The sequence below is a fragment of the Schistocerca americana genome, chromosome X (assembly GCF_021461395.2).
Source record: "Schistocerca americana isolate TAMUIC-IGC-003095 chromosome X, iqSchAmer2.1, whole genome shotgun sequence".
Lineage (NCBI taxonomy): Eukaryota > Metazoa > Arthropoda > Insecta > Orthoptera > Acrididae > Schistocerca > Schistocerca americana.
The window spans coordinates 303,252,605-303,278,398 of record NC_060130.1 but is presented as its reverse complement, the minus strand read 5'-3'; the positions used below and the strand labels follow the sequence as shown (position 1 = coordinate 303,278,398).

At 44.1% G+C, this 25,794-nt stretch overlaps 1 protein-coding gene across 1 annotated transcript in view; it reads right to left on the bottom strand.

Moving 5' to 3' along the window:
- Positions 1-25,794, bottom strand: part of LOC124555492 — a 341,553-nt gene that overhangs the window by 71,127 nt on the left and 244,632 nt on the right. Inside the window, exon 3 of the mRNA XM_047129417.1 lies at positions 1,144-1,322. Within this exon, the coding sequence (XP_046985373.1) occupies positions 1,144-1,322 (179 nt within the window). The remainder of the gene's footprint in view (positions 1-1,143; positions 1,323-25,794) is intronic.

Here is a 25,794-nt window from a genome sequence, read left to right as displayed (position 1 = left end):
AATGCTTTCCGTCAATGTAGTTCAACACAGAGTCCATAGTCAAAAATTGTGATACAACTGGCCTGATCTGCTAGTTTATTTCATAATGCGAGAGACGGCAAAGAGCTGGCTAGAATAGTAGATCGGAAATAATGATTGGTTTTTCGGGCGCTCAACTGCGCAGTCATCAGCGCCCGTACAATGTCCCAATTTTTACACAGTCCAATTTTTTACACAGTCCGATCTAGCCACTGTCACGAATGATTATGAAATGACGAGGACAACACAAACACCCAATCCGCAGGCAGAGAACGTCCCCCAACCCGGCCGGTAATCGAAGTCGGGACCCCGTGGTCCAGAGGCAGCAACGCTAGCCACTAGGTCACGAGCTGCGGACGTACATCGGGAAGAATGGTGTATTGAAAAGGGATCATAATTGAGTATCGACGAAAGTAAAGTAATAGTAATGGGATTTAGTCGTATTAAATAAGACGATACTGCAGGAATTAAATTATGAAGTGAGACATTGAAAGTAGTCGTGTTTTGTTACGTGGGCAGCAAAATAATTTAACATCCAATACAGCTGTAAGTGTTAGGAATTCTTTTCGGGAGAAATTAGCCTTGAATGTGGCACTGTACGGAAACTAAACGTGGACGATAAGCATTTCAGACAACAAAAAGACTAAGCTTTTGAAAGGTGATGCTACATGTGGAAGAAGAAGAAGAAGAAGAAGAAGAAAGGAGGAGGAGATTAGTGTTTAACGAACCGTCAACAACGAGGTGATTATAGACGGAGCACAGGCTCGGATTAGGGAATGATGGAGAAGGAAGGCGGCCACTCCGTTTCGAAGGAACCATCTCAGTATTTACCTGGAGGTATTTAGGGAATCACGGAAGACTTAAATCGGGACGGCCGGTCATGGGTTTTAACCATCGTCCTCCCGAATGCTAGTCCAGTGTGCTAACCCCTGCGCAACCCCGCTCGGTTCGCGGGGAAAAAGAAGTGTGCGACAGTGTGATGTGAAGTAAAGCTGTGAGGGCGGGTCGTTGGTTAGTGCCTGGATAGCTCAGCCGATAAGAGCATTGTTTGCAAAAGGCAAGGTTGCAGGTTGTAATCCCGGTCGGACAGACTGTGTTATTCTGTAGGAAGCGCAGGATACTCACTGTACAGCAGGATCTCCTTGGAGGGCTCCTGCATGTGGAGGGTAGCCTCGTTGGGGCACTTGGCCTCGGCCACGTGCTCGCTGGTGTAGCACTTGTCCAGGCCCTCCGTGTGAACCTGCAGCACGTTGCGAGAGCGCAGCCGCACGTGGAAGCAGCGGATGCAGCTCGCACCGCCCGACCTGCCAACAACACCTCTCCTCAGCAATAAGCAACAACATTACATACAAGTTTTGTGACATTTCTGGCTTAGTCAGCCGTCATATTAGGCTGTAAGAAGCTGTTCCCAGAGCAGTGGAGATGCAAGAAGTATGTAGATGAGATGTGGTGCGAGGTACCGGTGACAGATGTTAGATTCTGTACCATTCCCGTTAGAAAGACCGCCTGCATAATGCTGCTGCTCTGTGATTGGCTGCTGTGTTCGGAGCAAGGGCGCCAAAACGTTAGTGTATAGTTATTATTATTAGTTAAACTACTCATTGGAATGACTTCACTTTTGAATATAAATACCTCTGAACAGCTGACTATCAATCAAACACTTTAGAATTATTAAAAAATGGCTCTGAGCACTATGGGACTCAACTGCTGTGGTTATAAGTCCCCTAGAACTTAGAACTACGTGAACCTAACTAACCTAAGGACATCACACACATCCATTCCCGAGGCAGTATTCGAACCTGCGACCGTAGCGGTCGTGCGGTTCCAGACTGTAGCGCCTTTAACCGCTCGGCCACTCCGGCCGGCTAGAATTATTAAAAACAATTTAAATAAAAAACAAAAGACTGACGAAATTGCAGACGAAGCACTTCGGACGCGTTCCGGTCACGCCTTTTCTGATGTGGCGCGCGCGAAGTGTTTCGGGCTGTTCGTCACTCTGGATTAGGCAGTCGAGCTGTACAGTCATGTTGTCTGTGGCAGGATGTGTTTGCCAGTATTCAGTATTAAAAGAGTCACTCCGGTAGTCATGAGGCACAGACACGTGCCACAAATAGTGTAAAGATACATTTTCGTAAAAATTGTGTTTGATCATGTACTTTGCTGTATCAGAAGGTGTTGTGTTAAGATGATGTAGTCTTCTCGTGTGGCTATATTAAAAGACGCGAGTGGCATCCCAAATAAGTGATACACTATTTCAGAACAGAACCTCGCTAAAAGTCAGTTTCAGCCTCAGGATACAGAACCTACGACCTGCGTGCTCTTTTCTGCGCTGGGGACATAACTTCAAGACAGCAGGTTAGTGAACTATAACAGAACCTTCGTATTCTACACAGTGCAGTGGAAACAACTAGGCGCCTCGCGTGTACTGCATGTACAGAACAGATGTGCTCAGTGACAAGTCATCTGCAGTAATGCAGATGTGGTAAAGGATGATCGTTATTATCACCAACAATCAATTCAATTCAATTCAATTCAATTCAATTCATCCTTCCTTCCTTTCTTGCCGTAGTTCCCGCGACGTCATCCTCGTACCGAACATTCCTACTAGAATTATGGCACTACTAGTGCAGATATGGACACGATCTGTGGCAGCATGAAGTAATAATGACGTACGCCGATCACAAGACGTCTGAAGTCAACTCCGCCAGAATAGGTCACGAAAGCCCAACGGTACCGACCGGCGGCCGTGTCATCGTCAGCCTACAGGTCCCACGGGATGCGGATACGGAGGGGCATGTGGTCGTTGTTAATAAATACCCATATCCAAGACCTTGAGTTACATGAATTACTGTAATAACAACAAATAGCCACTTCTCCCTATTGTGCACAGCTCCAAGATGAATCCATCCACTCAAATAATGTAGCTACAAAAGCAGGAGGGGGAGGGGTGCTCGAAGCTTATTGGTCCAGGAGGGTGGGGAGGAGAAGGAGAAAACACGCTGATAACCAGTAACAGTTTTGACGCATGCGCAGAGTACTCACAGTGCGCTAAATATTGCCTAACGGAGGACGTCGTCTTTAGTCTTCTACAGCTTACCGGAGTATGATTGGCAGGTGCCCATTTGAAGTATTATGGGGTGTATAGCTGACGGCATCCGGCAGGTAGCCCGAAATTTCTTCGAACACGGTAAGGTTGGTTGGTTGGTTTTGGGGTTTGATGGGGGCTAAACATCGAGGTCATCAGTCCCCTGTTCCAAACCGACATACTTGTAAAAGGCCTATAGAGTAAAAGCGTAACCTCTGCACCCAGAGGGAGGGAACACCAAGGTGTACAGAGCTAAAGTGAACACCGCAGTAATACAAAATAGAGGACACTTAAAAGGAGCAGAGCAAATAGTTGACTAGAGTAAAACAGACCACAGTGGCTGATGGATCAGGTAGACACTATTTTGGTATCCACGTCACAAAAGTCTCTGGAGTGGGTGTAGCCTGAGAAATCATGCGAGAGCGCCTACACTAGAGCGAGTGATAAAACCCAGCTGCACGGATAAAACGTAAAACTGAGTCAGCTATAGAGGCATCGTCACCTAGAATTAAAGGAAGTTCAGCTGGTAAATTAAAGGACTGCCGCAAGGGGGCTAAAAGGGGGCAGTCCATCAGAAGATGGACCACTGTCAGCCCTGCATCACAGCGACACTTGGGCGGGTTCTCACGGCGAAGGAGATAGCTGTGGGTCAACGGACACTGTAAGGACGTCAACATCTATACTCTGCAAGCCACCTGACGGTGTGTGGCGGAAGGTACTTCTAGGACCACTATCCGATCTTCCCTTACCTGTTTCATTCGAGCATGGCGTTTGGGAAGAAAGATTACTGGTAAACCTCCGTATCAGACCTAATGTGTGTGATTTTCTCGTTATTTCGCACGATGTATCTAGAAGGTGGTTATGTTGTCGGACTCTTCCTGAAACTACTACTCCAGGAATTTGAATAGCAAACCTGTCCGTGATGCAAAATGCCTCTGTTGTTCCGCCTGCCACCGTAGTTCGTTGGCCGGCCGCAGTGGCCGTGCGGTTCTAGGCTCTACAGTCTGGAACCGAGCGACCGCTGCGGTCGCAGGTTCGAATCTTGCCTCGGGGATGGGTGTGTGTGATGTCCTTAGGTTAGTTAGATTTAATTAGTTGTAAGTTCTAGGCGACTGCTGACCTCAGAAGTTAAGTCGCATAGTGCTCAGAGCCATTTGAACCATTTTTTTGTAGTTCGTTGAGCGTTCTTGTAATGCTTTCGTTCGTATTAAACGATCCCGTGACAAACTGCGCCGATATATATGTGTGTGTATCTCCCCCTCTTATAGATGCCAAACTGATTAACAATACTGAAGAATGGGCCGAACAAATATTTTTTTCGCTGTTACGTTGGTGCCTAAGTTCGTAGCGTTTTGCTTTTCATATGTTGGTATTCCGATTGCTATGAGTTTCTTTATCGATTGTCATTTTTTATTTGCAGTTCACTGTTGCTATCTAAGTTTCCATACTGTCATTTTGTCATCTGTAGATAGATACCGGAGCTGTGGAGGAAAAAAAAAAAAAAAAAAAAAAAAAAAGATAATGGAGTGCCAAGTGGAGAAATCTTAACACTTCCAACGTATTCTTCTGCTTAAGTTCACTAGAGGGATGACAGCAGCAGGAACAGCCAGAAACATTTTTGTCGTGTATGGGGGTAATGCCATTGGCAAGATCACGGGAAGAAAATGGTTCTCTCTTTTTGAGGAGGAACGTTTTGACATTAGTGACTTGCCACGTTCAGGAAGACCTTCGGGATTTGATGCAGATCGTTTAAACGCATTAATCCTCAATGAACGACGCCAGTGTTCTCGAGAACTGGCAAATTTGATGAACTGTGGTCATCCCACCATCATGCGACATTTGCGTGCAATGGGGAAGGTTCAAAAATCGGGTGTATGGTACCGCATGCTCTAAGCCGAAATCTCCACAATCAGCGGACGGTAGTAAGTGCGCGAGTTAACTGACTCGTGAACAACCTCGACCATTCCTATCTTGTATCGTTACTGGTGAAGAGAGATGGTGTCTTTATGCCAACATAAGGAAAAGAAAGGACTGGTTGAGCTCAAATGAAGTGTTAACTCCCCGTGAAAGAGACCTGCGAGCAACCACAAAAGATAATGTTATGCATGTGGTGGAACAGCGAAGGTGTGGTGTACTACGAATTGCTTCCCAGAGGTGTGACCATCACTGCTGACATTTATTGTCTACAACTGAGACGTCTTTGAGATGCAGTCCATGAAGGACAAGGAAGACTGCGTGAAGTGATGCAACTTCACGACAACGCTCGCCCGCCCGCATTCTGCTGGACTGACAAAAATTATACAGGTGTTGGTTGGTAAGTCGTTCACCGCCCACCTAATTCACCTGATCTTGTGCCATCAAATCATCTTTTCCGCTCTTTATTGAACACCCTTCAACGAACTTCCTTTCCGGATGAAAATGCGCTCGGAACACGACTCTCAGTCCCGCAATCGGAAAGTTGTCCCAGACTGTTGTACATAGTGAAGGAGAAATACAGGGTGATTCAAAAAGAATACCACAACTTTAAAAATGTGTATTTAATGAAAGAAACATAATATAACCTTCTGTTATACATCATTACAAAGAGTATTTAAAAAGTTTTTTTTTTTCACTCAAAAACAAGTTCAGAGATGTTCAATACGGCCCCCTCCAGACACACGAGCAATATCAACCCGATACTCCAACTCTTTCCACACTCTCTGTAGCATATCAGGCGTAACAGTTTGGATAGCTGCTGTTATTTCTCGTTTCAAATCATCAATGGTGGCTGGGAGAGGTGGCCGAAACACCATATCCTTAACATACCCCCGTAAGAAAAAATCGCAGGGGGTAAGATCAGGGCTTCTTGGAGGCCAGTGATGAACTGCTCTGTCACGGGCTGCCTGGCGGCCGATCCATCGCCTCGGGTAGTTGACGTTCAGGTAGTTACGGACAGATAAGTGCCAATGTGGTGGCGCTCCATCCTGCTGAAATATGAATTGTTGTGCTTCTTGTTCGAGCTGAGGGAACAGCCAATTCTCTAACATCTCCAGATACTGTAGTCCAGTTACAGTAGCACCTTCGAAGAAAAAGGGACCAAAACTTTATTGGCTGAAATGACACAGAACACGTTCACCTTAGGCAAGTCACGTTCATACCGAGTTGTTTCCCGCGGATTCTCAGTGCCCCATATACAGACATTGTGACGGTTGACTTTCCCGTTAGTGTGGAAAGTTGCTTCATCACTAAACACAATCTTTGAAACGAAAGATTCATCTGTTTCTATTTGAGCAAGGATAAAATCACAGCGCCTCAAGCGAACAAATGTACAACTAAATGAAACTTTATAGCTCCCTTAATTCGCCGACAGATAGTGCTTAGATCTGCCTTTTGTCGTTGCAGAGTTTTAAATTCCTTAAGTTGTGGTATTCTTTTTGAATCACCCTGTATATTATTGATGACTAATGTATCTTATGTGTATCTGTTGTTTATTAAACTTACGGAAAAACGCTACGAACATATGCACCAATCTAAAACTTCTTTCGTGGATGAGTTACATTTCTTTAAGAAACCAACGTATCTCAGCCTGATATCTGCTTTTCCTGCTACTTGTTGCTCATGGTCACTTGACTTTAGTTCGCTCTGGATAGTAACTCTTCCATCCTTCAAGTTAGTTACCGTTTCCATCGTTTTGTCATTAATAGTCCGATTGCACACTACTAGATCATTTCGTTTATTTATGCACAGTGTGTCACGTTTATCTCCGTTCACAGTCAGCTGCCAATCCTTGCAGCATTCATTCAACAATCGCCGCCTGGTTTTCCGGCAGTTCGCTAGTCTTCTCGCGTTGTCGCCTTCTTATAGACAAACCTACCACCTGCAAACAGCACCATAGGACTTCCGACTATATCCAGTGGCTCACTTATATATAGTGCAAACAGTAAGGGTCCTACCACACTTCCTTGGTATACTCCTGAAATTATCTTTACGTCTGTCGAAGATTTTTCGTTACGTGTTGAGATCTGTCTGCAAGGAAGTCCTGGATCCAGTCAAAAATCTGAGCAGATACTAGGTAAGATTTTTTTTTTCTTCGTTAAACGACAGTGCGGATCAACCTGAAGTCAACGAACACAGTATCAATATGTGCGCCCATTCATGCGGTGGTCTCCATCTCATGAACGAGCAGAGTGACCCGAGTTCCGCACGATCTCTGTTGGCGGAATATTACACACAAATTTTTTTCGTTCTTCGTGAAGTTCATATTACGGAAACACAAAACATGTTTCTTCGTTCTACAACAGACTGACGTCAGCGGCGTAAGCCTGTAATAATGCCCTTCTGTGCGACTGTCTTTCTTGAAAATGGGAATGACCTGCGCCGTTTTTCCAGTCACTAGGCACCCTTCGTTGCTTCGGCGACCTACGATGAACTACTGCTGGAAGGGCGTCAACACGCGGATTTCGCGCGTCTGCACTCACTTTCACACAGGCTGCGAATTTGCAGCGTGCGCATGTACAATGCACTTCGCTTACCACTACAATTGGGCGAAATTTAAGCGAATGACAAATAATATTCGAAACATCAGACATTTACACAAACAAAAGCACTTATTCGTCATCTCAATAAAATACGTTAAGAATGACAAATTTGAAATCCAGTGCCATTTATTGCTCCAATTCTTTGTCATTTATTAAATGAAGGTACTTTTCCTGTCTTTTAAGTTAGTTTGCAAAACAATACTGGTCCAATTATTTTGTCAGAAACTTTAATTTACGAAGATTTACCATTGTGACACTAAAGCAAATACGTTCTACACATGTAATGAACTCCTGCATTCGTCATTAATCATGCAGGCGATATACGACTTCCAACTCACAAAATTCTTCAGCAAAAACTGACAAATTATCAACTCCAGTGTAGTTTTTGGCAAATAATTTGTTGTGATTCCACTCTAACTTCACTCGTCAAATCACATTCCAAATAATATGGTTTCACTTTACAATATCGTTCGAAACTCTGAATCCAATTCGACATTCCTTTGGCTGTTATATTTATCTACGTTGTTATAAGCCTCCCTTGGTCAGGGACAGCAATACAGATGAACAGCATTTAAGGGACTGTGACGCCGACCATTGTGGCCGTGCGGTTCTGGGCGCTACAGTCTGGAACCGAGCGACCGCTACGGTCGCAGGTTCGAATCCTGCCTCGGGCATGGATGTATGAGATGTCCTTAGGTTAATTCGGTTTAATTAGTTCTAAGTTCTAGGCGACTGATGACCTCAAGTTAAGTCGCATAGTGCTCAGAGCCAAGGAACTGTGACAGAAGCCCCAACAACAGGGGACTGACGTACTAGGACAAGCATTGATACAGTCAAATAGTACACTGATAATAGCTAGGCACTAGCCGCAATCTACATTTGCCTGAAACAACCTGAAAGATAATGATGGTTGACTGCTGTACACTATCATTTGAAATACAGATGAACTAGGGTACTTTTTTTCAAAGTACGGGCAAGACATTGCTGCAAGAATTTAGACTACCTACACCTCGTTGCCAACAACAACTACACTACTGGCCATTAAAATTTCTACACCAAGAAGAAATGCAGATGATAAACGGGTATTCACTGGACAAATATATTATACTAGAACTGACATGTGATTACATTTTCACGCAATTTGGGTGCATAGATCCTGAGAAATCAGTACCCAGAACCACCACCTCTGGCCGTAATAACGACCTTGATACGTCTGGGCATTGCGTCAAACAGAGCTTGGATGGTGTGTACAGGTACAGCTGCCCATGCAGCTTCAACACGATACCACAGTTCATCAAGAGTAGTTACTGGCGTTTTGTGACGAGCCAGTTGCTCGGCCACCATTGACCAGACGTTTTCAATCGGAGAGATATCTGGAGAATGTGATGGCCAGGGCAGTAGTCGAACATTTTCTGTATCCAGGAAGGTAACATGCGGTCGTGCATTATCCTGCTGAAAAGGAGGGTTTCGCAGTGATCGAATGAAGGGTAGAGCCAAGGGTCGTAACACAACTGAAATGTAACGTCCACTGTTCAAAGTGCCGTCAATGCGAACAAGAGGTGACCGAGACGTGTAACCAGTGGCACCCCATACCATCACGTCGGGTGATACGCCAGTATGGCGATGACGCATACACTCTTCCAATGTGCGTTCACCGATGTCGCCAAACACGGATGTGTCCATCATGATGCTGTGAACACAACCTGGATTCATCCGAAAAAAATGACGTTTTGCCATTCGTGCACCCAGGTTCGTCGTTGAGTACATCATCGCAGGCGCTCCTCTCTGATGTAGCGTCAAGGGTAACCGCAGCCATGGTCTCCGAGCTGATAGTCCATGCTGCTGCAAACGACGTCGAACTGTTCGTGCAGATGGTGGTTCTCTTGCAAACGTCCCCATCTGTTGACTCAGGGATCGAGACGTGGCTGCAAGATCCGTTACAGCCATGCGGATAAGATGCCTGTCATCTCGACTGCTAGTGATACGAGGCCGTTGGGATCCAGCACGGCGTTCCGTATTACCCTCCTGAACCCACCGATTCCATATTCTGCTAACAGTCATTGGACCTCGACCAACGCGAGGAGCAATATCGCGATACGATAAACCGCAATCGCGATAGGCTACAATCCGACCTTCATCAAAGTCGGAAACGTCACGGTACGCATTTCTCCTCCTTACACGAGGCATCACAACAACGTTTCACCAGGCAACGCCGGTCAGCTGCTGTTCGTGTATGAGAAATCAGTTGGAAACTTTCCTCATGTCAGCACGTTGTAGGTGTCGCCAGCGGCGCCAACCTTGTGTGAATGCTCTGAAAAGCTAATCGTTTGCATATCACAGCATCTTCTTCCCGTCTGTTAAATTTCCCGTCTGTAGAACGTCATATTCGTGGTGGAGCAATTTTAATAGCCAGTAGTGTACTTTGAAATGAATAATGTTTTTTTTCTTATAGGGAAGATTTTTTTTATAAGGAGGATTGCCAATGGCATTCCCATTTCAGTAGGTTAGCTAATATCTTCTTGAATAAAGTAGAAAAAAGAATATTCCAGAAAACTGTCCCAGGAATATGCAGACTATTATGCTGGTGGAAATACATGAATGGCATTCTTTGCTTGGTAGACGAACCCCCCCCCCCCACCACACACACACACACACACACACACACACACACACACACACACACAGTTATGTAGTATCTGTGAGCGTACTGTCCGTGTGTAGGATGGAAGAGGGGTGCAATCTGAGTTTGACCCAGGGCAGATTGTGATGGCTCGGCACGACCATTTCGGGAACTACACGACTTGTCAGATGTTCGAGGAGTGCTGTCGTGACTGTCTTCAGGATGGGCAGACTGGTAAAACAGGACAGGTGGCGAACCGTGGCGGAACTAACATCAGACTTTAATGCTGGGCAGAGTACAAGTGTGTGTGAAAAAACAGTGCACCGAACACTCCTAACGATGGACCACCGCAGCCGACGCCCCTTGCATGTGCCAATGTTAACACCCCGACATTGGCATCTACGACTGAAATGGGCACGTGACCATCAGCACTGGATACTGGCGCAGTGGGAGAGCGTTGCATGGCCTGGTGAATCCCGATGCCTTCTCCATCATGCCGGTGGGAGGACGCGAACTCCTCGTCTTCCAGATGAGTAGCTCCTTGACACCTGTACTGCGGGACAGAGACAAGTTGGCGGTGGCTCCGTTATGCTTTGGAGAAAATTCACGTGGGCGTCCATGGGTCCCGTGGAACTCGTGTAAGGCACTATGGCACCCAAGGAGTATCAAACTGGTTGCAGACCATGTAGACCCCTTCATGACGATCATGTTTCCCGACGGCAGTGGCATTTTTCAACAAGATAATGCGGCATGTCAAAAGACAGGAGTGTGTGGAGTGGTTCGAGGAACATAGCGGCGAGTTCCGCTTGATGTGCTGGCCGCCCAGCTCGCCATATCTGAACCCGATTGAACACATCTGGGATGTGACTGAACGTGGCTTCAGAGCTCATCGCCGCCGCCCCCCCCCCCCCCCCTTTCACAACCGAAATTTACGGGAATTGGGCGAGTTGTGTGTGCAGATTCGGTGCCAACTCCCTCCAGCGACCTGCCGAGGCTTCATTATTTCAATGCCACGACGCGTCGCCGCTGTTATCAGTGCCCAAGGTGGACATACCGGCTATTAGGTATGTTGTCAGTGTTCTGCAAAAACAAAGTTCACTTTAGAGAAGGAACAAACAGGCCAAATAAACTTCCTAGATATATGTGCACAGGTAAAATGTAACACACAGTACCACACTAATCATCTAACCACCCCCAGTTCCAAAAACAAGTAGATCTCAAATGGCTCTGAGCAATATGGGACTTAACAGCTGTGGTCATCAGTCCCCTAGAACTTAGAACTACTTTAACCTAGCTAACCTAAGGACATCACACACATCCATGCCCGAGGTAGGATTCGAACCTGCGACCGTAGCGGTCGCGCGGTTCCGGATTGAAGCGCCTAGAACCGCTCGGCCAATCCGGCCGGCAAGTAGATCTCAGGTATATGATCCAAAGACTAAACATTATCACCTGGAAAACACAGCTATAACAAGAATGTCGACATAATTCAAATGCCGAAAAAGTAACGGGTACGAAGAATCACTAGTTACAACATTGAATTCTAAACTCCAGACAAACGTAAATATCTTTAAATAAATCACAAATCCAAGAGACACCACCACCAACGCAGAATCCCTGCAGACAACCTAGTACAGACATACGAAAACCAACTGATACACGCAGATGGGAACATCCTCAAGAGGCAAGGAATAAAGATATATCAAAGCAATAACCGAATGCAGAAATGTCTAGAGAAGGAAGATGACCTTGACATACACTAGATTTGGTAAATGCCAGATTTTTTGTAACAGTTGTGATGTTCTATACTTAGGGCAGGCCAGAACAACATTTGAAATTTGGTACGAAGAACATAAATGAGCATAGAAATATGGCACCAGCCATTCAAAATTTGCAATACACCTCCGACAAGGAAACGACCACCGTACCACCAAAAAAAACATGAAAGTAGTTTCAATAACAAGAAATGTCTCCTGACCCTACAAAGAACTTCCGGATCCAAAAAGCAATAACAGGAAAGAAAAGCGCCGAATAATAACTGAAGAGAATTCGTTTCATTATTTGAGTGTGCGGTCATTCAGGCTATAGTTACTTTATCTTCGTCTGTCTCATTTAGTGTGCGTTCCAGATCATCTATGGGTCCAAAGGCCGTACTTTGCTTTATTTTAGAATGAGATTGGACACTTCAGTTTGCCGCGTGTTATTTTCGATCTTTGACAGTGGGGTTTTTTCATTTTAAAGATGAAAGTTTGTGTTTTCATATGTTATTCTTAATTTACCGCAGCTCGTGCTGATCATGATTTGTAGCGAAGCTCTGGACTCTGGTAATATCCGACGTATTACTTACTGACGACAGTAAGGTGCTGATACGAGGTACATACTTACTTTACGTGCTGAACGTGGCGTCTTTGGAAGTTCCCTTTGTGGGCATGTAGGTACATGTGATTGCATTGGAGACAACACGGTGTCGAATTGAGACTCCTGAGGAAAGGTAGGTATTTTTGAGCATATTTTGTGGTTGCCGCGTATTTGGCCCACATTTTTACGACTTTTCTCTTCAGCTAGCCCACGAGTAATAGTAACAAGGACTCCGCAATAAATGCGCCTAGGAAATCTAATACTCTTGGCAGTGGTGGGTGAGTAAGATGTGTTTTATTTTTAGTGTACATAGGAGCTGATTTACGCACGCAGTTTTTGTACATTTTCGCATTGTTTTCGCTAGTGCCCAAGTTTGATGGATATATACTTTTCATTTCATTTTACGATGACCTAGAGAGGTCCACCGTATTTTACGGACTTGTTCCCATCTCATGGTTGTTAGTATTGGGGTAGACTCCAGGCACGTTATGCTGTGTGGGCCACGTAAGTTATTAACACCGGGTGGTGAATTTGAGTCTTTTTTTATGCATTTTTAGGTAGGGTCACAATGTGCTTTGATAATTACTTAAGTTAATATAAGGCGGCAGCGTAACTGCTGTACTACTCTCTCCTACTTTCTTCCTGTGGTTGTTGCATTCTTGTGATTAGTTTTGGAAATGAAATGATTGCTTTCACTGTGGTTCATTTTATCGTAAGCCAGAGCTACGATTTTAGTACGCCTCTGGTGTGGTATCTACATGCTTGTAGATATATTCATTTTTCATCGACTGTGGATAATTATGCATCAATCGTGGCGTTATGCTTTGTTTTATAATGCTTCTATACTTTTCGACTGTACACCATTTGTTTGTTTTAGCCTGTTCGTTTTTATAGTAGGGTTTTGGGTTTGTTCAGGTCCTTAGGATTCTAGCTTTCCACAAACTCATTTTGTGGATAGATATATTGGTTTGACTAATTTATTCATACTGCTCTCTGGTTCATAGGGGTTGACTGCACTGATAGGACCTGTCATACTGATACATACGTCCACGTGTTCTTAGCAACCGTGATCAGTATTGTGTTACCCACTGTTATTCCCACTAGTGCTAATATGGCCTGTTACCTGTTTTTTCTAGATGCGTCTTCCTTTGAAGTTATGGTATCTTCATACATAGTGAAACGTTTTAGGAACATTTGCAAGTACCTGTTGATGGGGGAGATAGACTGTTCTGTCATGTATTCTGGATTTATGTCATCTCTGCATTTGTGTTATTTTAACTGGTTCTGGCCAGTACTCTGTTCTTATTTAGCTGACTCACGTTGATCCACGTTTATGGGTATATTATTGACGCGTCATGTGGCACTTCGCTGGTTCTTGTCTTACCAACAAACAAACAAACAAACAAACACCGTTCGAAAAGGCCTTGCGGACCCAACGGTACCATCTGGCCACCGTGTATAATCCGTGAGGCGTCACCGATTGTCTTACCATCACGGTGTAATTTGAATACATTGCACCCGTATGTCAAAGCATGTGACATTTCGTATATTGTGGTTACCAGTTTTCGAATGAAGTAATTGTCGTTTTAACCCTTTCCGGCCCAGTGGTTTCAGTCAAACCATATTTTTACATAGCTTGTGTATCCGGCCGTCTGGTTTTATCTTGCGCGCTGACTGCTGGTGTCACCTAGCGTCTGCGCCAACAACTAGTTGCAGCAGCAACATGATTGTAAGAGGTTGACGGCGTTATCAGTGTAGGTTGCGCTGAATAAAATGGCATACAAATTAGACGTTATTTGCGTAATTTTTGACGTTTCTGCAGCAGATTTTTGGAATATCAGCGAATGATTCGCTCTTATACTTCATTTAAGGAATTTTGGAAGATGTGTTTATTAACAATTGTAATAAACAGTTTCGTTTCTTCCAAAAGTGCAGGTGGTTTCATTGCGGATAGCAGACCACCGTCAAGAAGCAGCCAGCTATTTAGAGCTGGGGACCTCAGCACAGAAATGCTAATGGACATACTAGCAGAAATTCCAAGTGATCCAGAGTCGACATTGAAAGCGAATCAGATGAAACTGATCAACAACCACAACTTACTGTACCTGATGAGAACCTATTTCAACGTGCAAATAATGTGGGTTAAAGTATTTGTTGGGAGTGACTGTTCGCATCAGCTACGTTAACAACGACAATGATGTGTGTCATGATAATGTAGAACTAATAGAGCATATAGTGTGGGTGCAAGACATACTTGCAAAAGAAACTATTGAATTTTCATATAAATATGGTTAAATATTCTTTCTGACAAAACAAGCCCCATTTAAATATTTGGCTGCTTACTTGGTGATTATTTACTAGAGCCTCTTGTGTTTCAAAGAAATTTATATGCGACTCAGAAACTTGGATGTTCCACCACTTTCAAACCGACTGATACTGAGGAAATCAACTTTATTGCCATAGATTTATTAATGGGGATCAAAAAATGTTCTTCATATCAAGATTATTGGTTTTCTGACCCAGCTCTCCGTGATTCGTACATTTCAGCTCTCATGCCTCTGAATGGATTTTCGTGGTTGCTAGGCCAAATACACGTGAATGATGATAATCTGCAGCCAAAAAAGGGAGAAAAAAGTTGATAAACTGTTCAAGATACGCCCACTGCTGGACTAAGCAAGATCTACGCTGAAAATTATTTGCCAACAGAACACCTTGCTGTGGAGAAATCTACGATTCGATTCAAAGGTAGGTCAAGCATAAAGTAGTATATGCCACAGAAACCTATAAAACGTGGATGTAAAGTTTGGGTGGTGGCAAATGAAACTTGCTAGGTTTCCAAATTTCAGATCTATACTGGGAAACTTTGGCAGAAGACAAAAGTGCTTATGTTCCCGAGTTGTAAAACATCGTAGCTCAGAACTTGGAGGAAAATATCACAAGTTGTATTTTGGTAATTATTTTACTTCTGTGTCCGTCAGGCTTGATTTGAGGAAATCAAGGAATATAAGCCCATGGAACAGTGAGGAAAGGGAGAGTTGGGTTCCCAAATGACTTTGAAAATGAAAAGCACATGTCCTGGGGACAATTCCAGTTTCGATACAGCAGCCAAGGCATCGCAGCAGTGATTTGGAAATACGGCAAACGAACACAGTTTCTTCTTTCAAATATCCACAATATTTAAAATTTAAGCACAGCTTCTCGAAAATGTGAAAAAATTTCATCCTTAGATATTATAAAGGATTACAATGCCTATATGGGGTTGTGGACAAATCCGACATTTTAAGATCAGTCTATGAGACTGATAGAGCAATGAGTGGCGGCACAATTTTGTGGCACTTTCCTGATGTCACTATTGTAAATTCCTACATCATGCATAACGAACATGGCAATGACGAGCAAATATCCTTGAAGCAGTCCAGACTCTCCGTAACTGCTGGTTAGTTGGCGCATATTAAAGTCTCCTAACCGCAACAGGTCCCAAATTAAGCAGAACATATTCAAGCCATTCGTTGCACCAGAAAAGCGCAGTGGGAATGCGCCTACCATGTACCAGAAAGAGGACCATCCCGACGATGTGCACACTGTAGTACTGCTAAAATACCACATCGCACAAGATCAATGTGTAAAACATTGAATGTTGGTTTGTGTACATGGGAAACAAAAAACAGTTTCACTGAATTTCACAAAAAATGTAGCCATCTGAATACCCCAGTGGTTTCACTTTGAAATCATCCATAATGTTTTCTTATGGAACCCAAACTTTTTTTTAACATATTACTGCTTTCTGTGACAAAGAGATTTTGAAAGAAATTTTATTTCTCTTCCTATGTTTATTCTTGGGCCGCAAAGGGTTAAAATGGACTGTAGTACATTTTTATTGGTGTTACACCATCTCTGACGGCGTACTGGCCTACATCTTTATGTATTATGTATGATTAGAGATCAAAGAATACCAGTTTGTCTTTGGCTCCCGTGCGCAATCCTGAAACAATGAAGTTGTAGCAGTTAAGTTGTAAATATTTAAATGTGTTTTCTGCTTCCTAGGTCTTATTACGGAGGGAGATACCGTTTGAAGTGGATATTTTAGTTTTGTTTCTTGTGGTTAGGTGTTTGTGTTTATCACACAAAGATGTAATTGTGCACATATTTGAGGCCTGGTGTATTTGGTTATTTAAGGGTACATAGTTGTTAAGGGTTTTGAGAGGAGAGCCTTTTCAGTTCTTGGAGATAGATTGTCACAAAATTATGTGGTTCATGTACAGTTGCAGTGGGTCTGTTGAGAGCCTGTCCCAGGTTGGTTTCACTTTTACCGTTAGGTTCTTAGATCACGTATACATCTTTGGGATATGTCTTTAAACATTAATGAACATTTTTAGTTAGATCATGTCTGATATTTGCGATCCTTTGTTAAATTCATGCCGTGGTACATTATGTTTTAATTATGTAGTCTGCAAAGGACCGAATGTTACCTTTTAAGATGTCCATTGCTTTTACACATGACAGCCATGTGTTTTGTGACCGTGATTCAGGTCTATTTTGTGTTTATGTTTTATATGCTTATACATTTCTGGAATACAGCGAAGCAAAAGAAAAAAGGTGACATATGCGCCCTATTATACTATGTAGAATTTTACCTTACGGTTATTTCAGTGAATACATTAGAATACCACAGTTGTGTGTGTTCGTTGTTTTATAGTTGTTTAGTTTCCAAATACTGGCATTGTGTTATTGTTCTTTGGTAAACATGGCCTGAGGTTCGTGGTAATGTGCCACCGAAACTTACTTGTGAGAGACAAAGACATTCGTAAGTTACAACTGCGGTGGTGCTATTCCTCATATACACATAAAAACATAAATGCCCAAACAAACACTAGCAACAAATGCTATTTAAACAAATAGAACACATAGTTAATGTACTACATGTGTGTGAAGAATGACGTAAGACACACAAACCATGGGTAACGATACTAATTTAATACTGTTTGTAGTATTAAGTGAAAACATGAGAACTTTTCATCACCCTAGTGAACAAAACCGTAAGAAAAGGCATGTTGTTACAGTTACCTCTTAACATGCTTTAAAAGCGAGCGAGGTGGCGCAGTGGTTAGTACACTGGACTCGCATTCGAGAGGACGACGGTTCAATCCCGCGTCCGGCCATCCTGACTTAGGTTTTCCGTGATTTCCCTAAATCGCTCCAGGTAAGCCTGTCAAGGTATGCGAACTCTCAGAACATGCGTCATCATGCTTCAGAAAATGCCGTACTTTGAAGAGGTTGCATAGTCGTAAGACAAGTGTTTGGTGTGCAGTGTCTGACGCCCGCACCTTGACACTATTCTTCCACCAAACTGTTAAGGGTAACCTATGTCCAGAAACTGTCTAACCTACACTGAAGCGCCAAAGAAACTGGTACAGGCATGCGTATTCAAATACGGAGATATGGAAACGGGCAGAATAGGGCGCTGTGGTCGGCAACGCCTATGTAAGACAAGTTGTGACGATTACGTCGATTGGAAGTAGGTTTATATTATGCAACTGTGTATCTGCAATTATGGAGTGTGTATTCTTTGTTATTTAAAGTCCTTGATTAGTGACAGGAAAACTAGCGTTTTGTAATGTATATATGAAAACAGCAAAATGATTTTTTAAAGTAAATATAATATGTGTATGTCCATAAAAAGAAATTTTTTATTGAAAGCTGGTTCATGCATCGGGCACCTGTATTTGTAATATATAAAAGATGTAGGGAAGTCCCTCCGCAACGGAAGTGGCATGGCGCGATGTAAAAAGTAGTTTTGGCGGTCGAACTAAGCGGCTCCTTGGTGTGAACGGTACGCAGTATGTGCCTAGCTGTAGCATGGTGCACTTCGACGGTGCAAAGAGCGGCAATTGGAAGCTGCTTACAATGGATTTGCCTCTCATGTGGATCTGTCTATTATTTGGTATTCTCGGCAAAAAGGAATGGATCTAATAGGGTGTAAATCCGACGCAAAATAAATAAATAAATAAGAATTTATAGAGCATTCGAACATCGAGACCCGTGAGTACGGTTAACCGCCATGTCGCTTGCCACCAATCTTCGCCACTGTTTCACTAACTTCATACATTCAATAATGTATATGGGCACGGACCAGTTAATTTGTGTGTGGTTTGAATAATCACAAAAACAAGTGTGTCCAGAACCGTATGTTCTATCCTGATCACGAACCTATGCAGGGTCCTCACTGAGTATCCTGATTTAAATTAACAATTGTAGGATTCGAGCGTTTTACAACTATTTTTTGCCTAACGTAAAAGGAGTAGTAAAACCACAAAAGTGAAGTTAGATGGGATTTTGCTAAAGTATCCTTAGTTTATTAGAAAGTATAGTTTTGTAGGAATACAGTGCAAGATTGTGTAAATATTATTGTCCAAAATACCTGCTTCACAGGTGATAAAAAGGCAAGTAAGTTAAGTTCATTTCCAAAAATAGTGTGGTTTTGATTTCTATCATGAATGGTTACTTTTTTAAAGTTAATTAAGCCCAGTGTTGTGTTTTATTGTCTTACAAAGAAAATTATCAACTACTCCCAGTGAAGTGAATGATTACCTTTTTGAATTAGTCTTTTTTTACTGTAATAATCAGAGAGTTGACTAGAGAAACTATATTAGTTTATGGGTCCCCATCATATTCTCCACTTATTAGGAAAAAATGAACTGTTACTGTTGCTAAGTAAAAGTGATATGTAGATGAGCTCAAACAGTGTATTTATGGGTTTATTAATCTTTATTGATTTTTTATGTCAGTTAAGATAAAAGCCCCTCATGTCCAAATTTAATTCTGCACTTCATGCAGTAACATTTCAGTATTTGACTAAGTAATGCTCTTGAGTGTAGCTGTCATGAGCTAGTATGAGCTTGGTGCAAAATTACTTCTTGTAATTTACAGATGTGCGCGTTATTGGTAACTGCTGCTACACACACACACACACACACACACACACACACACACACAGACAGAGAGAGAGAGATATATATATATATATAGAGAGAGAGAGATATATATATATATATAGAGAGAGAGAGATATATATATATATATAGAGAGAGAGATATATATATATATATATAGAGAGAGAGAGATATATATATATATAGAGAGAGATATATATATATATAGAGAGAGATATATATATATAGAGAGATATATATATATATAGAGATATATATATATATAGAGAGATATATATATAGAGAGAGAGAGAGATATATATAGAGAGAGAGAGATATAGATAGAGAGAGATAGAGAGATAGAGATAGATATAGAGAGATAGATAGAGATAGATAGAGATAGATAGAGATAGATAGAGATAGATAGAGATAGATAGAGATAGATAGAGATAGATAGAGATAGATAGAGATAGATAGAGATAGATAGAGATAGATAGAGATAGATAGAGATAGATAGAGATAGATAGAGATAGATAGAGATAGATAGAGATAGATAGAGATAGATAGAGATAGAGATAGATAGAGATAGATAGAGATAGATAGAGATAGATAGAGATAGATAGAGATAGATAGAGATAGATAGAGATAGATAGAGAGAGACAGAGAGAGAAAGAGAGCACTGTGTCAGTTTGTACCCTGTTTGCTATTCAAAGGGAAATCTCAACGAAAGTAACTTCAATAACCAACATTCAGTTTTCTTAAACGTTTATTTCCAAATTATGTGCCTAATTGGGCTGGCGACAGTTTATTTTTTTCATTCACTTATGATTTCATCACTTCCGTTAACTCCCAAGGTTAAAGTCAGTGTTTTTTCTGTTAATTTCACCAAATTCATAATTATAGTCCGATACCTTTGTCCATTAGACACAAGCGTGGTCAATCATTAAAATACTCCCACAACATAACATTAGCTTGTTTCACGGCAAGTTAGTGTTATGAAGTGTCTGGCGCAGTTGTTAGATCCTTTTTTTGTTTTGGTTTTTAGGGCGCAAAACTGCTATGGTCATTAGCGCCCGGTCCGTGACTTATGAAAAGGTAAAAAACGAAAATGGAAACCAGCAGCAATGGGAACGAAACTCAAAAAATTGGAGAAACTAAAAGCAGATGGAAAGCTTAAAAAACCACTACAGAAAGGGGTTGGTTGTCCCCAAAAAGAGCTTCAAATGACTGACGCCATCTCACTGGCACTAATAAACTCGAGAACGCGATCGGCTGAGCGCGTGTCATCTGCTAAAAATGGACTATTTCAGGCGACAGCTGTAGACGGGCGCGTAACGGAGTAAAATAGGGGCACTCAAGTAAAAGGTGTCTCACCGGCCACAGCTGAGAGCAGTGGGGACAGAGCGGGGGAGGATCCCGCTTAAAAGATGTCGATGGCTAAAAAGACAGTGCCCTACCCGGAGTCTAGTTAAAATTACCTCCTCCCGACGACGCGTTCGGGAGGAAGAGGTCCAAGCACAGGGAAGAGCTTTCACATCCCGCAATTTATTATTGGGAAGTGTCGACCAATGTGCATGCCATAAAAGAACAACACGACGACATAAAACACTCCGTAGATCGGCGAAGGGAATCGTGCAAATAACTGGCCGAAGAAGAGAGACTGCAGCCTTGGCCGCTATATCGGCTGCCTCATTTCCACAGATACCAACGTGTCCTGGGATCCAGAGGAACGCCACCGAGACGCCCCCCAAGTGGAGCAAGTGGAGGCAGTCCTGAATCCGGTGGACCAGAGGGTGGTCAGGGTACAGAGCTTGGAGACTGAGGAGAGAGCTGAGAGAATCTGAACAGATAACATACTGTATCCGCTGATGGCGACGGATGTATTGGACAGCCTGGAGAACAGCGTAAAGCTCTGCAGTATAAACCGAACACTGGTCGGGAAGCCGAAATTGATTTGGGATGTCGCTAACAATATAGGCACTCCCTACACCAAACTATGTTTTCGAGCCATCAGTCTAAATAAATGTGGCTTCCTTCATTTGTGCACATAGAGCAGAAAATGCCCGACGATAAACAAGTGAAGGGGTACCATCCTTGGGAAACTGAAAGGTCACGGAGCAGGCAGATCCGGGGACGGAGCCAAGGCGGTGCTGTACCCCAAGCTGTCAAGAAGGTTTTAGGAAAGCGGAAGGAAAGAGAATGGAGCATTTGCCGGAAACGGACTCCCGGTGGTAGTAGGGAGGAAGGTCGGCCTGCATAACCTAAATCCAAGGAAGCATCGAAAAAAATGTTATGGGCCGGCTTAGCAGGCATAGAAGACAAATGGCTAGCATAACGACTTAGAAGGACAGCTCGCCGATTGGACAGCGGAGGTTCAGCAGTCTCAGCATAAAGGCTTTCCACAGGGCTGCTGTAAAAAGCTCCAGACACTAAACGTAATCCACGGTGGTGGATAGAGTCGAGACGCCGAAGAATAGACGGCCGAGCAGAGGAGTAAACTATGCTTCCATAGTCCAATTTCGAGCGCACTAAGGCGCGATAGAGGCGGAGAAGGACCACTCGGTCCGCTCCCCAGGAGGTACCATTCAGGACACGGAGGGTGTTGAGGGATCGCAGACAGCGAGCCGAAAGATAGGAAACGTGAGAGGACCAGCACAGTTTTCTGTCAAACATAAGACCCAAGAATTTAGCGAAGTCCGAAAACGGAAGGTTGACAGGTCCTAGATGTAAGGAAGGTGGAAGAAACTCCGTACGACGCCAAAAATTAACACAAACGGTCTTACTGGGAGAAAAGCGGAAGCCTGTTTCGATGCTCCAAGAGTGGAGGCGATCGAGACAGCCTTGAAGACGTCGTTCAAGAAGGCTGATCCGTTCAGAGCTGTAGTAGATCGCAAAATCGTCCACAAAGAGGGAGCCCGAGACATCAGGAAGGAGACAATCCATAATTGGATTTATGGCAATGGCAAACAGTACAACACTTAGCACGGAGCCCTGGGGTACCCCGTTTTCTTGGGAGAAAGTACGGGAGAGAGTAGTGTTCACCCGCATTTTAAATGTGCGCTCTGCCATAAGTTCGCGAAGAAAAAGGGGCAACCGACCGCGAAAGCCCCAAGAGAACAGTGTGCGGAGGATGCCTGTCCTCCAACAGGTATCGTATGCTCTCTCCAGATCAAAAAACATTGCTACCGTTTGGCGTTTCCGGAGAAAATTGTTCATGATATAAGTGAAGAGAGCAACAAGATGGTCAACTGCAGAACGATGCTTTCGGAAACCGCATTGGGCAGGTGTTAAAAGACTGCGGGACTCCAGCCACCCAGCTAAACGGCAATTCACCATACGCTCCAAAACCTTAAATACACTACTCGTGAGAGAAATGGGGCTATAGCTAGAGGGGAGATGTTTGTCCTTTCCAGGTTTCGGAACAGGAACGACGATAGCTTCCCGCCATCGTCTGGGAAAAGTACTGTCGCTCCAAATTCGATTATAAAGGCGAAGGAGGTAACGCAGACTATGGGTTGATAAATGCAGCAACATTTGGATGTGGATACCATCCGGTCCTGGGACGGAGGAGTGAGAAGAAGAGAGTGCATGTTGGAGTTCCCGCATGGAGAAAACAGTATTGTAGCTTTCGCTATTTTGAGAGGAGAAAGCAAGAGGTCGCACTTCCGCTGCACGTTTCTTCGGGAGAAACGCTGGCGGGTAATTTGAAGAGCTCGAAATCTCATCAAAGTGTTGAACCAATGAGTTAGAAATTGCGACGGGGTCCACTAACGTATCATGCGCGACAGTGAGCCCAGAGACCGGGGAGAAACTAGGCGCGCCTGATAACCGTCGAATCCGACTCCAAACTTCCGAGGGGGGAGTGAAGGTGTTAAATGAGCTAGTAAAGAAGTCCCAGCTTGCCTTCTTGCTATCGCGGATGACGCGACGACACCGCGCACGGAATTGGTTAGCGGATACAGTTGGCCAATGTAGGATGGTGTCTGAAAATGCGAAGAGCACGTCGCCGCTCACGTATTGCGTCACAGCATGCCTCGTTCCACCAAGGAACTGGGGGGCGCCGGGGCAATTCGGAGGTGCGAGGTATTGAACGTTCCGCAGCTGTAAGAATAACGTCTGTAATATGAGTGACATCATCGACGCTAGGAAAGTGACGGTCATCTAATGTCGCTAGAGACGAAAAAAAGTGTCCAATCGGCTTGGGCAAACTTCCAGCGTCTCGGGCGCATATATGGCAGCTGTGGCTGCAATCGAAGGACACATGGAAAGTGGTCACTCGAGTGTGTATCAGCAATGGCGAACCATTCGAAGCGTCGAACTAGAGGAACAGTACCGACCGAAAGGTCCAAATGAAAGAAATTTGTCACGGAGGCAGACAAAAATGTAGGGTCCCCAGTGTTGAGGCAAACAAGATCCGTTTGGTGGAAGACGTCTATCAATAGTGAGCCACGCAGACAAGGATGTGGAGATCCCCAAAGCGGGTGGTAGGTTTTGAAGTCCCCAACCAGCAAATAGGGGGGGGTGGAAGCTGACGAAGAAGATGAAGGAGATCAGCTCGTGCCATTCATGTGGACGATGGAATGTATACAGTACAAAGAGAGAAGGTGTATCCAGAAAGGAAAAGACGGACAGCGACAGCTTGGAAGGAAGTGTTTAAGGGGATTGGGTGATAATGGAGAGTTTCATGGAGAAGAATCATGAGTCCTCCATGGGCTGGAGTGCCTTCAACAGAGGGGAGATCAAATCGGACTGACTGAAAATGAGGGAGAACAAAGCGGTCATGGGGACGCAGCTTTGTTTCCTGAAGACAGAAGATGACCGGCGAGTAGGATCGTAAGAGGATCGACAATTCATCCCGATTGGCTCGAATACCGCGGATATTCCAGTGGATAATGGACATAGGGTTAACAGAAAATGGAGGAATGTGACCAAGGTCGCTGTCAACTCAACGACTGCTCAGAGCTTGCGACCGACAGCATGGAATGGCATTCAGCCAAAGGCAGAAGATCCTGATCCACAGGTTGGTCAGGAGAAGCTCCTGCCACCAGCGATCGGCCGGTTGATCGGCCGCCAGCAGTGCACTTCGGCGACACAGAAGACGGCCGAGGGCGGTTACCGCCAGGTGGTGCTGTAGATGAGACACGCCGTGGCGGTGAAGGAGAGGAACTGGGTTTCTTATTAGCCTTCTTGGAAATATGTTTAGATGAAGGAGGAACCGATGGTTGTGAAGTTGGGGTACGTAAAAAATCTTCACGAGTATGCTCTTTTTTTGGAAGTCCGGGTGTCCGGCTTTCGGGATCGAGATTTAGCAGAACCCGATGAAGGGTGAGCCATAGAGTGAGCAGGCGAAAGTGGTGAGGTTGAACGGGCGATCTTTGCGCTGGCTGATCTGACGACCGTGGCACTAAAGGTGAGGTCTTAAGTGTGCGTGGGCGCCTCCTTTGTTGGCTGAGGAGAAGCAAGGACAGTGCTGTATTTTCCTTTCTGAGGCACAGTGGGCTTTCGACTGGCGAATAATTTTCGAGCAGCAAAGGTCGACACCTTTTCCTTCACTCTGATTTCCTGAATGAGCTTTTCGTCTTTAAAAATGGGGCAATCTCGAGAGGAAGCAGCGTGGTCACACATACAGTTGATGCAACGAGGGGATGGAGGTGGACAAGCACCCTCATTGGCATCCTTCCCACATTTAACACATTTGGCCGGGTTGGAACACGACTGGCGGGTATGATTGAACCGCTGGCACCGATAACAGAGCGTACGGTTCGGGACGTAGGGGCGAACGGAAATTCTCATAGCCCGCTTTTATTTTCGATGGGAGTTGAACTCTGTCAAATGTCAGGAAGACAGTACGGGTTGGAACAATGTTCGTGTCAACCCTTTTCATAACCCTATGAACAGCCGTTACGCCCTGGTCAGACAGGCAGTGTTGAATTTCCTCGTCAGACAATCCGTCGAGGGAGCGTGTATAAACGACTCCGCGTGAGGAATTTAAAGTGCGGTGCGCTTCCACCCGGACAGGGAAGGTGTGGAGCAGTGAAGTACGCAGCAATTTTTGTGCCTGGAGGGCACTGGCTGTTTCTAACAACAAGGTGCCATTTCGTAAACGGGAACAAGACTTTACAGGATCTGCAATTGCGTCGACACCTTTCTGAATAATGAAAGGGTTGACCGTGGAGAAGTCGTGACCTTCGTCAGACCGAGAAACACCAAGGAACTGTGGCAACGATGGAAGAACTGACTGTGGCTGAGACTCAGTGAACTTACGTT